The 17796-nt window shown below is 34.0% G+C and overlaps 1 protein-coding gene across 2 annotated transcripts in view; it reads right to left on the bottom strand.

Annotated features, from left to right (window-relative positions):
* LOC149576142 (3'-5' exonuclease domain-containing protein / K homology domain-containing protein / KH domain-containing protein) overlaps positions 1 to 17796 on the bottom strand; it is a 112567-nt gene that overhangs the window by 32020 nt on the left and 62751 nt on the right. For both annotated transcript variants that reach the window (XM_089816453.1, XM_089816455.1), the window contains exons 3-7: positions 8491 to 8622; positions 8337 to 8387; positions 7600 to 7696; positions 6262 to 6308; positions 5326 to 5542 (exon numbers count right to left, since the gene is read on the bottom strand). In XM_089816453.1, the coding sequence (XP_089672579.1) occupies positions 5326 to 5542; positions 6262 to 6308; positions 7600 to 7696; positions 8337 to 8387; positions 8491 to 8622 (544 nt within the window). The remainder of the gene's footprint in view (positions 1 to 5325; positions 5543 to 6261; positions 6309 to 7599; positions 7697 to 8336; positions 8388 to 8490; positions 8623 to 17796) is intronic.

Genomic DNA, 17796 nt, shown 5'->3' with positions numbered 1-17796 from the left:
CGTAAATTGCATATTTTGGATAGTACAGCAAAAACAGTATTATTGATCTGTTACTATCAGTAATAGAATAAAATTTCATACTATATAATTCATTACCATTATCATACTGTGAGTTTTATAATATATTAGTTCAGCCACTATTAGATCACTGTTATTGCATATATTATCAGAGAAATACATAATGTTTCCATTATCTTCCATTATTTGTTTCATATATTATCAATTAACACAGTAAGGAAAGACAAATTGAGGTAACAGCCCTGACATTCTCACTATAGCCAAAAAGGGACATTACAGTAGAGAAGCTTAAACCCAAGTTCTACGGTACATTCAAAGTGCTCAAAAGGGTTGGAGGAGTTGCCTATGAACTTGAATTACCAACTAGCCGGCAAAGTTCATAATATCTTTCATGTATCCAGGCTCAAGATGAAACTCAGGCACAATGTAGTTCCCTCATCTGAGCAACCACCATTGGATGAGGAAGGGAAGTTGCTACTAATTATAGAGGCCATTATAGACACCAAAGTGAAATCTTTGAAGGAGGGTCATTAAGAAGTTCTTTGTCAAATGAAAGAACTTATCAGTAGGGAATGCAACATGGGAAAATAAGCAAATTTTGCACGACCTAGATTGAGATTGCTGACAAGCATTTATGGGAAGGGCAGACTGCAACATCCTTTTCCTGACTAGTTTAGGGTGATATTGAGAGCTAACCTATTCAGTAGGATCTCGTAAGTTAAACATGTTAGGGTCAGGGAACTTAACAAATTGTTTATCTAACGGAACAACAATATCAAAGGTTTAACTAAGCTCCAGCAGTTCTTATGAGCATAATACCCATTTCTAGAGCAAATTTGAGTAAGCCCTCCAATTTTTACTACAACTAGTAAGTTAGTATCATGCACTGACTAAGATAACCAATAGGGTTACTATTTTTAGATATGTCAAATGGAAGCTATGGATATCAATATTTTGATATTTAATAGTCTGATGATATTTTATAAAGTTAATTAATTATTTTAACTTATCATTATATTAATATTTATAAGATTATATTAGGGCACTTATATTAAAGGTGCCAAAATTTAAAAGGGGGGCTTTTAGAGACATGGTCGCACTTTATAAAGATGGTGATTTTATTTTAATTGTTTTCAAAAGAAAAATAGAAGAGGTCAGCCTATTCTGGGAGACTTAAAAAACTACGTTACCCAAGAACGTGTCCCTAGCCTAAAAACCCACGTCCCTATACTAGAAACATTTCGGGGACTTGGGGACAGCTAGGGGACGTCCCCACCCCGTTCCCCTTTTTTTGAAAAATTCCCAAGAAACGTCCCGGAAACTTGGGCACTTCGGAGATTGTTTTGGAGGACGTTCATATGTCATAGGGATGGTTGGGGATGCCTTAGAAGTCCCTGGGGCAAATGGGCATCCCCGATTTTATAGATAACATCAGCACTTATAAAATATTTTTCTTTTTTAATTTTAAAGTGGACCCCGCCTTCCAAGTTCACCCTAACATGCTAATTATTGTTTGGTAATTAACTCCTGCTATTTGGGGCCCCTCTGATTAGTATTTGACAACATTACATTAAGAATTATGGAATTATTGTTACAGTCACACTACACGCTCAGAATTATATAGCAGATTGTTTGCAAGGTGCTGGGAAAGTCTGAAAAGTGCATTATAGACCTAGAACATGCATCCTTATGTCATTTTTTGGCAATACATTAGTGCTTGGTTGGTCTTGGGTTGATCTGGGTCCTTTGTGAAAGATATGGTGAATATTGGAAGTTGCATCCAGATACCATCTTACTATAACAAATATATCATAATCAGAACTGTATAGAGGACCTTTATGTATTAATATCAGTCCACTTACAATGAATTGGAAGTGTAGTTTCAGAATTAAATAATAGTAGTGTGTTTCAATTTGGAAGGTGGGTTATTGCTCTTGTTGCTATTGAAAATGAATTCTAAATTATGTTATTGGGTATATTTCAAATTTTTATGTTATTATTTTTATATAACATGCATATTGACAAAAATTCCAAATTATGAATGCATTATAACATATTGAGCATTGAGTTTGATCATTGAAATGTTGTATGTTAAGGTTCTATGATGTTTAAATGGCATGGTTTATCCATCACTTCATATGAATGTAATGTATATATGCAAATTTCCCTATATTTATAATTTTATATAGCCATCCCCGTTTGGTCTAGCGTTTGGCATCCACTTTGGCTGTGCCACTTTCCTTATTTTGTCAACAGTTCAAGGCATTTTATTTCTGTGTTTTGTGGGTATGTTGGTAGTATTATAATTTATTTATGAAGTAAGTTGCTCTTAGTTTGGAGAAAATATTGTATAACCACATCAGAGATTAAATCTGAAATTTTAGCATTGTATATTTCCAAAAATTGTCATTCTTCTGAGTTGTTATTTGCAGCAAGTATCTTTATTTTCTGCATTTTATCTACCACTGCAAAAAGAAAAACTTGAAGTCGTAAAACAGGACTGCATATTACCTAGTTTCCAGTGAACTATTGTATTGGGAATCCACATGATGATGCACTCAATTTACATTTAAATGAAACAAATTTTAAAAGAAAACACTTCTGTACAAATTTATAGACCTCATTGGATATATTTTGTCCTTAAATTTTGCAAAATAAGTATATTTTTTAAATAAATTAAGAAAAAATTTAAATTTCCAAATTTTTCACTAAATATTTGACAAATATTTGCCAGTCTCAACTTTTGAATCTTGTGAATCTGAGTCTACAATATGAGTCTACCTGGGCTATCTCTCCTATGGGAAATCATCATCATTATTTTCATTAAATTTATATCATCAAAAAAGCAATGTCAGTATCTTTTCATTTGAGATTTTTTTTGTGAAGTAGCCCCACTTACTGCACTTTCAAAATTCAGTGATACATTCAGAATTGATTTCAAAGTTAATGCTTATTACCAGCACCACCAACTCGTTGATTTTACCTTCATAATTGCTACGAATCCTAAACTTAGAGCTCTAGCAAAACATTTTCACATGCGATATCAATCAATTGTTAAGATTGTTGAAGAAAAAACTCACTGCTCAACATCATCCTCGTATAGTTCGTCTTTGAGTGCTATCTCACATTCAAACATTGATTCTCCTGTTGGTGCTCCTCTCTAGAAGCATCAGATCCATTCTGCCATTATGCAAATAAATTTAACCAGATGACCATTAAACTATAAATATGTTCATACCACACTAGGAAAACCTACTAGAAGTGACGTATCGTCTTGTAAGTTATTAGAGTACAAGGAAATTTTAAGGCAATTTCCAAACAAGAACACAAATCCTTTGCAATGTTTTGCTTTCTTTTTGTTTGTTTCATTAAGATTCGCTTCATGTCGTCAATATTCTTTTCCATTTTACTTTTAAAACTATTTTAGAAGTTATCACTCGTGCAAAACTTGCGAAGTCACCCTACTACTTTCAAGTTGATTGCTTCTTTCAAGCAACAATAGGCACTAATATGATTATGCACTCCTTGTAAACAACCAATTCACAGACAAAGGGTGACAAGTTGAATAGACATCTTCCCTTTTGTGTACTGCTACATATAGAGTATACTAACGAAAACAATCTCATTCTAGGTAGGTTGAATATGCATTGTTTCAGTATTCAAGACCTTCTTGTCCTAGTGCTCCCTCTTATGTTATTCCAACTTGTCTCCAAAGTCCTGGACTTTCCTCTATGCCTCTTTCTTTCCATAGTGATAAATAATAATGATGTTCTATAATCTAAGCCTTTATAGAAATGTGACATATTTGCCTCCACTAATTGAACCTTGCTTTGATCTTCAATAGATTCAAGCTTTATCAAGGGATCCTTTCCTTAAAAATTTATTTATACCTGTAACCTAGCTTGTGAATTGACCAGTCTTAAGTTCAATTCTTCTTGTTATGTTTAAATTTCTTTTCTATTTATTGTTTAGTTAATTTTTATGACTTTTAATGCTTCTAGTCTAATATTTCCTTCTTGTTATCATTTGCATTTCTTAATCATGTTGACCTACTTAATCATTCATGGAAATGAATAAATAATCCAATGGACAGCATACACAGACAACAAGAGGCAATGGTATTGATTATGACTTAATGCGAAATATGGTTGACAACATCACATTTTGGCTTCCACATTCAACAACAATTACAATAATAGTTAAAAAACTCACCAAAAACTTGACTTACAACTCGTCGCAGCTCAAATAGTTGCAGGAAAAACTTACCACCAAGTGGTTGGTTAGTTTTCTGTCATAAAACATACACAAAACTTTTTAAAAACTTGCAAGTCCGAGTCAAAGACCTCAACACGCATTGAAATAAAACAGTCTACCCCAAAAAGAACTAATTTTCAACATTTTTCGCATCATTTCTCTCGAGCATTTGACCAGACCAAAGAAGGCATATGTCGTCTAAGGCCTTAAGTGGGCTTGGTGATGGGGCTCTTCTACTCGAACACACCCCTTCCCCCAAAAAAATTATTCTGATAGGGTATGCACCATGGGAAGCACCCCTCGGTGTCACAAGCGAGTGCTCTCAATCAACCCCAATGACACTTATGCCTCTGAACACCCACCAAGGCTGTTGCAAATCAACTTCACAAGATGTAACTTGTAAAATATTAATATAGACATGTAATTTATAATCATATAACACAATGGTGTGAACTGATTCCATTTCTTGGTCTATAGATGCAGGAAGAACTAGTTGCAACATTTGTACATTCAGTTCCATACATGCTTTTAAGACTAATTTACAAATTTATGTGTTTTTTTTATAAATTTATGATTTTACAATACTCTCAATATGGAGATATGACTTTTTTTAAGATATGACAATAGTCTCAAGTTTCAACAGTTGAGAACTGAGCTCAACTCTGCACAACACATGCACAGAAAATAGAAGGGGTGGGTGTGAAGGTAGACCAAAATAGTTAAGTCGTTGCCTACCTGTATGGCTTAAGAAGTTAAGATTAATCAACTCATACCAAGTACATAATACATAAGAGTGAATATTCTTTTATGAATGTATTTTCTTTTCAAAATGTATACACTGTACAATGACGACAGCATGTAATCTATCAAAACTAAGATCTATAAAATTTTCGCATTATATGTCAATACGAGCATCTATCAGAGAAATTTAGAAAATCAGAACAAGAAACACCTAGCATCAACAAATCAAAATATGAATGTCAAAGTTTTTAGCTGATGTTTTCAAAATTATTGTCCCCATTTATATGTAAGATTCAATTATTCACGGCTAACCTGGTAGAGACGGAATAGGTGGCCAATCTTTGAAGTCATTATCATTCACACAGAAACAACGACAATAAAGAGATCCTCTCACGGCAAGTTGCCATAAAGAACGTTGATCTAATCTTTCCATCATTTTATGATAAATATCAAGAAGAAAGCGTACATCATCTGCAGCTGCTCTTTTCATCATTTCTGTCAAGGGTCTGCTTGCCCAAAATTGTGGATCCTGAATATTTTGGAGGAAATCAGAAAATTGACTAATAAACATAGATGCTTTAGAGAATGAGTAACCCTGAAAGTGCAAATAGTATAATTTAAATAAGAAAAAAAATTATATGGTTCCTATTGCAGCTGTCAGCTATTAGCTACATCATATGTAAGACGTGGTCCAAAAGATTTTAATTTTAATATTTCTTTAAGTAAAATATTAAATTATTAATTATACAATTTGCAATAATTTGTGCACAACATTAAAATTTGCAACATACTCTTCTATGGTTTTCAAAATTTCAACACTTTCATTATAAACAATGCCAAGACTAAAGAGAAAACTGAACTATATTTGAAAGAGCTGTCAACCATTGTAGACAGCAAAAAATATTAAGGTACTTAATGATACCAACTACTTTCTACAGCTACTGATAAACAGAATTCAATGAACAGAACATAAATGCTAATTAATACAATGGACAACAATTTCTTCTAGTTTCCTATGGAGATTAGATGATAGAACTTCAGGCATTCTAAAATGTGACCAATGAAAAGGGTCTTATTTTGGGGACTGGCTACTATTTTCAATATGTCTGATGCTCCTATAGTCATAGTATCTCCTCTCAAGAATGAAAAATGAACGTTTCCACTTTAATGTGATGCACATGAAATATAATAAAAAACCATATGAAGTAATGTCACATATAGATTCCATATAGATGGTAATCAACCAACCTTTCTAAGTAGAGTCCGGACTTCCTCCTTTTCAGCATATGACACACCTGTAAGATTTTGTAGTCAGCTTTATAAATGTACAAAGCATTAACATGGAAATAAAGGAGGATAGAGATATCCATATTACTAATGTGCTTATCAGTTTGTTTATCAATATAGCAAAGAGGGCAGGTAACAAATTAGATGTACTGAGTAAATAATCAAGAGGCATCTGCAAACTAGATAAAAAGTGGATCTTGTGAAACTAAGAAAACAAGTGATGCAACCTAAAAGAAGCCTTTTATTATTATTTTTACAGGCCTACAATCAGCTAAGCTTTTGAAATCTGTTGATCAATGGCACTGGTTGCATTGTATACAACATGGATCAAAGAAACTTCAAAAACGTAACCATAGGCACCGAAAACAAGGTATTCAAGAATGGTATGGAAAGACACATTGAAAAAAATTATATTTTATGAGTTTGACTCTGCTTCCATTCTTTATGTCCAATGCCCTAATACTAAATAGTCTACTAGAAAATTATTTTCCATGATTAAAGTAATTGAACATTAACTACTATAATAGGAAGTTAGTACTAACCAAGGCATCAACAATAGGAGATATACTCTCTATTTGTCTTAAAATTGTGTATGGTTGAAAATAAAGTTATATAACGTGCAATAAAATTCTTTGGTAAACATAAGATATTGATTGGGTGTTATCTATTTTTCTCCTCAAGCAGCAGATTCTAATCTCTTTCCATGTACCTCATGTTAAATCATGAGTTGAAGTTACATACATAAAAGGTTAGTTTGTGCTTAGAACAAAATTGAATAATAGAGAGAGAGAGAGAGAGAGAGAGAGAGAAAACAGAGTGAAGCTGCTTATTAACAGACACTGATACCTGAATCATCCAACCATCATCAAATTTCAAATTTCCAGGAGTACTGAGACACAAGGGTTTTAAATATATATATAAAACCAAATTTCCTTAAATGGCTTACAAAATAATCACAGAGAAATAAAAGGGTTTGCTTTAAATCTAAAATGTGGGGGATATCATATTATAATAATCTTGGAATTTTCACCTAATTTTATAGGGTAGGGTTAATTTGAGGCGGGCCCAAATCAGCCATCAAAAAGTATGGAGATAGCTATATTAACAGAGACATGTTCTTGAGGATACATGAGGCTGCATCAAATATTTGTGGCAACATGGAAACCAGAAGAAGTTTCTTGTAACATGGTATCTAAATACATAACAGCCACAGTATTTCTCAAGATGAACACAATAACCTAGTGACAGCGTGACAAATGGTCAATCAAATATATAATATTTGAAAGGAAAAATGTGTACCACAATACTGTGGATCTGCTAGAAGGCCAACAAATGATATATGGTCATCAGGAGCCCACTTTCTTCCTCCTTGTTCCTCAATCAGTGAGTATGCAATCTAAATCAAAAAAATTATTGAACCAGTCAGATTTCTTTAGAAATTAATAAACAAAAAAATTCTTTTGAATTCAAGTAAATAAATATGTTTACTTCATCAACTACTTGGAAATAGTAGAAAGAAGCTCTTAAATTAATTGAGTCAGTCCAGGAACCAAGATACATCCACAGGACAGAATACACATGCATAAAAATTAACATATATATTCACTGCAGGTCAAAATTAAAATTTATAGTGCATACTATTTCTGTATACATTTAATAAATGATCAAAAAAAGTACAAACTCAAATAAGTCTAAAACAAAAATTTACACAATTTTCCCTCTCTGGTTATAGTCACCATCAACAAGATGGAAAAGATTGTAGCAATTAGTCATTTGAAAAATAAATTGGCACAATTCACCTTTTGCATCAAACACAAAGTTGTCATTTTTTTAAAAAGCATACAAGCCTGCTCATATTGGAAACCAAACACAATATGTTGATTTATGTGTAGTTGGAAGGGTCTGCTGAAAGCTACTAAGTCAATATTAGTTCAAAAATTTTAATGTGAAGAAGCTACACTTAGTATCTCACTCATGAAAATTTGTTAACAACTTCTTCGCAGTCAAAGGGATTGCATCACATAATTGAAACTCACCTGAGTATCAACTACATTATCTAATTTGATCCCATACTGGAAATACAACGCCTGTACAAAATATCCATGTGTCAAGATGAAATAAATGGAAAATATGACTTGCACTGCCAAAGAACTTAAGTGAAATGAAGAGAAAAACTTCATAATGGCATACCTCACTATCACGTTTACAGTCATGAACAACTTTCGTAACATGAACGGATTCTAGAGCAGGCTTGCAGGCCTGCATAAGTGCCTCTCCACCCTCAACTGCATCAACTAGATAAATTGCATCCTCAAAAGCAAGCTGCAAAAGAACTTAAAAGTGACCTAAATACTTCAGAAGAATCTTGAATTATTTTTTGAAAAAGGGAAATTACTAGCGTAATAATTAAAATACAAACATCTAAAAGCTTGGGTATGTTAATTGCCATTGAAATGCAAATACTTAATTTAAAACAGTAGTAATCGTATTTTCAAATTTGAAAGAAGCTTTCTTTGCCTACTTAAACTGCACATCTGCAAAAAAAATCCAATATTCTAGTGACATTGTTGGAATTTATTGTCATTGATGTCAAAGGCGTATGAGAGACTGTTGGATTAATAGTCATTTGTTAAATCTTGAGCCCAGAAAATAAAGATGATAAAAAACAATAATGAAATCATAAAAGAGAAACAATGAATACCAAAGGATATCCTGGGATCTAGAATGAAGGAAAAATCCCAGCCACACAATAAAAAAAATATTTTATTGATCATAAAATATTCAAGCGTACAATGTGTTGGTTCCCAAAACCACAGATTGGAAATCCAAGAGCCTGCCACTTCTCCAATAGGATTCCATAATCAATTCTGGCCAACGAACGGGAATGACCTCGATTCCCCTGCACTTTAGGCTTTGCTACACCTAGATGAGTAGACCTTCACGTCAAACCTGATTACCTAGTTCAAAGCTTTTATATAGCAAATTTAAGCTTGGTGAGTTCTCCGGTTGGCAAAATCCTTGAACTCAATCAAAATAAAGTTGAATGTTTGAACTCAATGAATGTTTTGTATAATGTTATCAATAATTGATTTGATGGTTGCAAGAAGAAAGATATAGATTTTTTGACTTCAAAAGTCCAATAATAATACTTCAATGACTCAAAAGACCAATGCCTTTTCTTATTCGGGCAACAAAGTCAACTACAATGAACATTATCGCGTACAACTTTATAAAGTTCTATGCACTTAAACTATAAACAATTCAATAATCAAGACGCGACGGATCAAATATATACACGCAATTTTAAACCAGTCCAAATTGCAATTTAACTCCTGAGGTAGGGAGACGAACTGGACATAAATACAAAATTAACTAAATATTTCACTTTATCTAGGATGATCGAGTTTAAAATGCCATAAACGACCTTGTCCACTTATCTGACATTTAAAATATTAACAGAATTTAACGATGATTATTAAGGACGAATCAACTACAGTTTAAATCTCCATGCCTGTTAAATAAAAAAAAGGTAAAAAAGGTTTTTATTAATCATTAAAATATAATTTTTGAATCATATGTTACAAAGCCATATTAAAATTCCTTATCGCTCCATACAAATGAATATAAATGCTTTTCTTCTTCTTGAATGTCGAATATCTCTTGTTTTTGTGTTTTACAACATATACTTGTACATAGATGAAAAGATCAAAAGACATGAATATGAATTGTTGTGTCTTTTCAACATACCCAATTGTTTAATAATCCTTATTGCTATAATCTTTAATCATATCGGGACAATTAACCAATTTTAATATTGAAATGACATAGACTTTATAACTTGCGAGACCCGTCAAATATCATTCTTGATATTGGAAATCATCTCCACTTCTTTTCCAGTGTGATGCTCTCGATGACTCATGGCAAAATTCAAGTTCCAATGTATCAAAATTACTATAACGCACATCTTTGATTCCATCACTGACTTAGTTCTCATTTATAGTTATATGCACATCCTATTTGCACCAACAAATGAATCGAACAGATGAAGTCGTGGTTTCCATCGTTTTTGGCTCCATACTCTTTACACATGCTTCATGTCTTTTAGCATCTTGCCTTGTGCATCTCAGAGCATACGACATCCTCTTCCTAGAATATTTGAAGTCGTATTCAAAAGTCGAGTTAATCTTTGACGATATATTCAAGCTCGATATCTTGGTGAACTTCCCACTGTGCTTGTAGGAGTATGTTTGTCTATATATTCCATTGTCATCTACAGATCTGCATATACAAGTTTGACTTTTGAACCTGTACACATTGGATACAAACATCCAAGTTATGAGTACTACCATTTTTATTTCCATCATCCAGTCTCATTGGCTGCCATCAATAATGCTCTCAACCTATAGGCAGAATTAATTTCTGTTTTTCTAAGCAAATCGTGTACAGTGTTGATACCTCTCTGATTTGTTTGGCACACCCCAATCATCATACATGAGTGCCTTGCTCAACGGTGTTTCTTCACAAGTTTATTGTGTAATCTTCATGGAATGCAAATATTAGTGCCCTACTATTATTGATGAATGTTGATATGGAACTTAACGTTTCAGTGCTTTTCATAAGATCTTTACTACCCAATATCAAGATAGCCATCTCAACTGAATTCTGATTTGAGATTGAATCACAATCACATCCATGGCCATATAGATTCTTTTGTGAACTCTAATGACTGTTGGGGCGCTAATGACTACTACAATTATATCTTCCTCTATGGTATTATCTGCAATAATTCCTTGCACAAGTTCTTGAAGAACCTTGCTGTCCAATTCATATTTGAATGGTGAAGAGATTTTTGGATGCTTGTGTATTATCAAGTTACTTGAACTGCAGGTACAATCTCCTTTTGCATTTCGCTGATCAGATTTTTTTTTTTATACTATAATTCTTCCTTGATTGCTCTCAACTTATACAAGTCTTTGCAATTGTTTAGGTGTTTGCTGATGAAATTACAGACTTGTTAGAAACAATAGTCCACCAAGATAACTGAGGAGGGGGGGAGAGGGGGGATGAATCAGTTATCCAATAATTAAAACACTCATCTTTATTAAACAAACTTATCCATTCAACCAAAGTAAACAGCAACCATACAAAGATGCACATAGACAATTACACCAAATACTTTGACTTGGGAAACCCTTGATCAAAAGGAAAACTCCAATGGGAATGATGCCCACAAGATGATGTACTAATATAAATATTCCTTGTTAGAGGATAGACCCTGTTAGGAGTCTGTTACAACATTTAGTACAATGAGTCCCTGTTAGGAGACTTTGAATCCCTGTTAGGAGTTGTGGTGTAATGTATGTAAGAAGAGCCCACTACCCAAACATGCAATTTCAACTACAAGAAGAGCTCACTGATCAAACAAGTTATTTACCGGTATCTTCTTCTTTCCTCTATACTTTCCTCTATCCTATCAATCGGACCAATCACTGTCAAACTTGTAGACTAGGTCACGAACCTCAGATCCAAATACCAAACCTTGGATCACTCTAGAAAAACCTCAGCAACGAAGTTTCCTTCACTTCTGCACTATTCTGCTCAACTTTGCATTCTGTACTCTCTGTTGCTTTTCGAACATTCACAATTCGCATATCACCATATCTATATCTATCATGATAATGGAAAATATCCTTCTTTTATACCGAGTCCATAAAACAATTCCTAAGTCGAATGTTAGTCCTCAATAAATTATTTTAGGACCACATTAAGAACACGTTACACTTAGCGATAACACAAATCTTCCGCCTTGCAACTTGAATAATTTTCTATACACGCAATATTATGACGAGCGAGCTTAGCCACGTCATCCTCAACATGTCTTCTCCATGTCCTCAATCTCGATCCTCAAGATATCAACTCTGCTAGGAGATATAACAAGTTTACTAGAATATACCTCTGTAAACTCTATCTCAGAACAGACATCACCAAAACTTACATAACTTCTTCTAGACTTATTCTTTCTTCTTCCGACATTAATTGCATATACCAAATACTCAGAAGTATCTCCCATAACCTCGGGTGGTTATCATGCTCAACTAGCCATCCGTACCAATTTAATCTTTCCGTTGTTCTTTTGTTAGATACCACAGAAGACATGAAACATGCTATGTTGACATCAATGACAAGCTCAATCATGAATGTAACATATCATCATCAAACCAATCTTCCAATGCCAATCTTCCAACAAGACTCTCAACTTTTCTTCCTTATCCATGTCCAATTTGTCCACTTAAAAGATTCAGCTCTATTGGAGTCTTGTGATGTATTGCATATTTCAAGGCATCACCAATACTATATGATTTCCATTGCTTTGCGTATTTTGATCTGTTGGATGTTAGCTTCACAGATGGAAAGGATTTTAGAGGACGAAACGTGAGGAATTAATTGCTGCAAGTCTGATTAGGAATATGACATTTTATGAAGGGATGGAGTGGTGTGTTAGGCATATTAGAGTAGATGTGTAAAGTTGTTTGTTCAACCAGGAGGGGTTTGGGGAAAGCAGTTTAGCTTTCATATTCTGTAACATCACTGTCAATACTTTATCAGATTTCTAATATTACTTCTAAAATGGAGGCCTCAATTTGCAAAAAATCTGGACTCCATCACAATTCCTATTGCTTGATGCGATATATATAACTTAACGAGAGACTCTTCACATTCCAACTGAAGGTCTCACCAATTTCCCAAAATGTGACTCTTAGTTACAACACTTCGAATTTCCATGCCTTAATGCATGTTGTATGACACATGTCATTATGCTTAATATTGCAATTTAATCATAAGTCTCCTTTTCAGCTGAAGGTGACTATAATGGTAATAACATCCATATTTCCAGAGACAAAGATCTCTATCGCAGCTACAATCTTCAACATCATTGATGTTGTCATTGATATCATCACACACGAACAAAGGATATATATGAAGGCCATTTAGTGAAACGAGGAGAGAAGGCAATCATGGAGCAATAAAGATATATAATACATATCATTTAAGGAGGGATTAAGACAGATGTATTTACCGGCTAGCTCCCTTTGTTACACATGAATTAACTTCGTATTTGTTTTCAGGCTGACCACACATGCTACCTGACCCATACTCTCATGTTGGCCAGCCTACGTCTAGCACCCATAATCTTCTAGTGCCATTGTTGGAATTGATTGTCATTGATGTCAAAGGCGTATGAGAGATTGTTGGATTAATTGTCATTGATGATGCCATTGATATCAACTCAGACGAATAGAAGATACATATGAAGACCATTAAGTGAACCAAGGAGAGAAGGCAATCATGGAGCAATAAAGATATATAAGAAGGAATAGGGACAGATTTATTTGCTGGCCACCTCCCTTTATTATTCATGAATTAACAACTTATTATTTGTTTTTGGGCTGACCACACATGCTTTCCGACCCATACTCTCGAGCTGGCCAGCCGATGTCTAGCACCCAATGTTGTGATTTAAAAATGCACATATATAATTCTAAAAAGGGCCAACCCGGTAGTGTTTGTGAGCCCAACTTTTCTATTAAAGAATGCACTGAGAATGAATAGTTGTCTCACTTTTTCAACGATCATATCCCTCCAAAAGGTCACCTATTCTGGTATTGTATAAAATTTTGCTAATTAGAATTGTGCAATTAACAAAGTATCTCCCTAATACAAGAAGATCTAAGAATAGATCTGAAAGCAGATTTGAAGCATATCTAAGAGCAGATTCAATAGATTTACGGCAGCTTTGTGAAGGGATTTAGAACATATTTTTGAAGAATTTAGAACAGGTTTACAAAGGGATTTGGAAAGTATTTATGAAAGCAATTGGGGCAAAACTATTAAGTGTTTTATGTTGATTTAAGAAGGAAAGTATATGAAATCAAGTGCATCAAATTTGTGAAGAGTATATAACTTACAGGAAGAGTTCAAGAAAGCAAATCAGATGCCCATCATCCATTAAAGAAGCAAAACCCTGAAGGTGGAGCTTACTCATTTCGAAGTTTGTGCTTCCCAAAAGGAAGAGATTGGTATCTCTTGCTGAGTTTCTCCTCAGTTGTGAGGATTTGGTCTCTAGCAGGTTGGTGCCTCAAAACATTTAAGCGGGGATTTGTGTTCCCTATGGATTCATGTCTACGAAGTTTGTAAAAAAAGTTTTACGTAAGCAATATTTTACTGTAGCTTTCTAAAGCTAAAGTTTCCATGTTAGTTTTTGTGTACTTCATGCGTTGCATAATTATTATATCTTGTGTGATTGATATTTTTATAGTTATTTAGCTTTGGAAAAGTAAAAGGTTGTATTATACCAATCCATCCTCTCAGTATAAGCATGTGCTCATCAGCCATTGCCATAATTGAAACCAAACTACTCTCTGAGAAAGCAAACCTGATGTTCACTAACCCTCCGAAAACTTAAAATATGGAAACTTTTATACGAGTCTAGTTATATGAGTCTAGGTAAAATATAAGCATCATATTTCAGACAACCGTTTATGCCCTCTAAAAACACATTGCAATCATAAAGATATGGCAGGCAATGTAAAAGTTGACAATAAAGCATAGCACAACATATGGAAAAAGGAAGTCATATCAAAATAATAGACAGCCATGAACAATGAAATCCTCAACCACAAATAAGCATCAGTCTACATATTCTTTCATGCCAAATTGATTATAGTTACATTCTAAAAGTTGATAAGAATTAGGTGACATCTGACTTGCAAATCCTCTGTCATATTGTTTGATTCCAACATTGTTGGGCACTGTCCTTAGGCACTTGAGGTGTATCAGAAAAAATAAATTTTAACGTTTTGCTCTCACCATTTTTTGTAATGCATTCAAAACGGATGAAGGGTTCCACTAGCAGTGGTAAAAGTGACTTTTACACATAAGTATTTAATTGATTTTCTTTTCCAAATGTGAATGCCTAGGATGGGACGATAAGTGACAAGCAAAGACGACAAAAAGGTGATTGTTGAGCTTCGCCAAGTGAGCATTTGAAAACAAGCAATAGGTGTCTCTTGATATTTCCTTATTTGTGGCATCACACGTGATGATTCATTCCTAAGTTTGAGCACCTGAGTTGGAGAGAGTTTTTGGAGCCAAAATCTCCCTCCCTACACATTCCTAGGAAAAAAAAAGCGAAGGATGGAGTGTTTAAAATCATGTCATCTTTGGGAGCCAAATTTGGTGCATAAAACATCTCTATGAATTCAGCTCCGTGGATGCAGATACATGAAATAGCCCAATAATGTATTACCAAAGTATAAAGGTATAATCCTTATTCTACACATGCTTTAGACACAATATTGTCATACGGCTTAACATAAATAAATTTGTGAATTGATAAACATCCAAATATCACAAGGCAATAGTATAAGGATCGACAAAAAGAAACATTTCTACAAATGCATGGAGTAACTCCCCAACACTCTAAATGATCACCAATCATTCAGAATATTATTGCTAACCTTCAATCTTGCTAATAACACAATCCCAAAAACATGACAATGAATTCCCAGAAATATTGCTAAATAGAATTTGTATTTCAACAATATTGGATAATTTAGACAGATAGGCAAATTAGGGTAAGGAGTTAATCACACCGGAAATACAATTGTCAAGCTAAGGAGGGTCTTGTTAGAATATTTTTAGTGCCATAGATTCTTGCCATACCACTATTTAGAATCTTAGTTTAATGGTCATTTAGGGCCTTTTTCTGAGTTGTCTTAATTAGTTTATTTTCAATCGTCTATATTTAAGATGAATTTTCTTTTTTGTTAAAATCTTATGTAAACTTTTATATATTTTGTTGTATGGTTAATTCAATTACATTGTTTTAGAGTTACACGTAATCAAAGCCAGTTGATTTCTGGATGAGTATTTTGTGGTCTGAAATTCAAAATTTGTCATTTTTATAGTCTGCTCCAAACCCGAATCAGGGTTCACTACGAAACTAAGGATATACTGCAAACTAGGGTAATTTTCCAACCCACAATCGCGAGTTTCTACCCCAGAAAATTGCAATTCTACTTTACTTCGGCCAGTGATTTCCACAATAGTCTTCTGGGGATGCAACGCAATCCTCCGTGTCATATTCTTGATTTTCTTGGTGGCAATTTTAATAAATGTAATTTTTCACGTTTTCTTCTATTCACATGACTAAAAAATCACTGGCCCATTTATATGAATTTGGTGGCTAAAAATAATTGGTAAAACTTGAGAAAACAAAACTAGGATCACACTAGCAATTTTCATGCATTCTGGTCTGCAATTTCCATATTTCCACTAATGTTTTTCGGATTGTGATTTTCAGTGACAAACGGGTTTTTCCTTAAGCTGCATTTTTGGTATTTTGATAATAATTTCCAATAATTCCATTTGCACTTTTTCATTTGTAATACTCTTTACGGTATCTACATTGATGAGCTTGAGGATTTCTTCGCGACTTCTCACTCCCTAACAATGGCTGCTACTTACACCAGGTTTTGATCTCTATTTTACTGTTCAACGATGATGTGGTCCTTTTGGCTTCTTCCCCAAAGGGGCTTCAGCAGCTTCTTGATGTGTTGGCCTCCTTTTGTGAGTCATGGTAGTTAATTTTGAACCTAGGCAAGACCTTGATTATGGTCTTCAACTACTTGAAGACCTTGCATCTCATCAAGGCGAGGAGGTTGAGATCAGTGTTACAAGCCTCGGACTTGGCAAGCCCAAATCGGGCTCGGACTTGGACTTAGCTGGACTCAGCAATCAAAAACCCATGAAATCCAAAGATTTTTTAGGATTTTAATTTTTTTTTTATGCATCATTTAGCCACTTAACATCAAAAACACAATAATTGAGATAAATAGAAGCTACTTTGCACACATACACAACTTTTCATAAATCACATAAGTATAAATGTGAATTTTTGAAAGAAATTACTTAAACTGAATAACATAACAGAAATATATTGTCATTATCAAATGTCTATAATATTCATGGAATATTCTGTGTTCCACGGGGATGCGTCCCCTATGGAATATTCTATGTTCCATGGGGACAGCTTTGGGGACAGCAAAAATTTGTCCCCTTTTTGCAAAATTCAGAAACATCCCCGAAATGGCAAAAAATTCTGGGCAGGAAACTTGGGGACGACCAGCAGTATCGGGGACAGTGATTTTTGCTTTTTGTGCAAGTTCGTAGTTGTCTTAAAGACATAATAGAAGTGTGCAAACCATATTTGTCCATTAAAACAATAAAACACTAACTCTTCTACTCATTTTAAGATATCATATACTTGCTAAGAGGGGGAAAAACATAGAGCAACAGTAGTAGCAGCAGTGAGGAAAGATTGCATTTAGTATTTCTATTTACTACTTACTATTTTAGTTGCACTTCTCTTTATTCCATTCTGATTCCATGCATAATACTTGCAGATTTTAGGCATTTTGATTTTACTACGTATGT

The sequence above is a fragment of the Cupressus sempervirens genome, chromosome 1 (assembly GCF_028749045.1).
Source record: "Cupressus sempervirens isolate cs-2001-9-10 chromosome 1, ASM2874904v1, whole genome shotgun sequence".
Lineage (NCBI taxonomy): Eukaryota > Viridiplantae > Streptophyta > Pinopsida > Cupressales > Cupressaceae > Cupressus > Cupressus sempervirens.
This window is presented reverse-complemented; position numbering and strand designations above follow the sequence as displayed.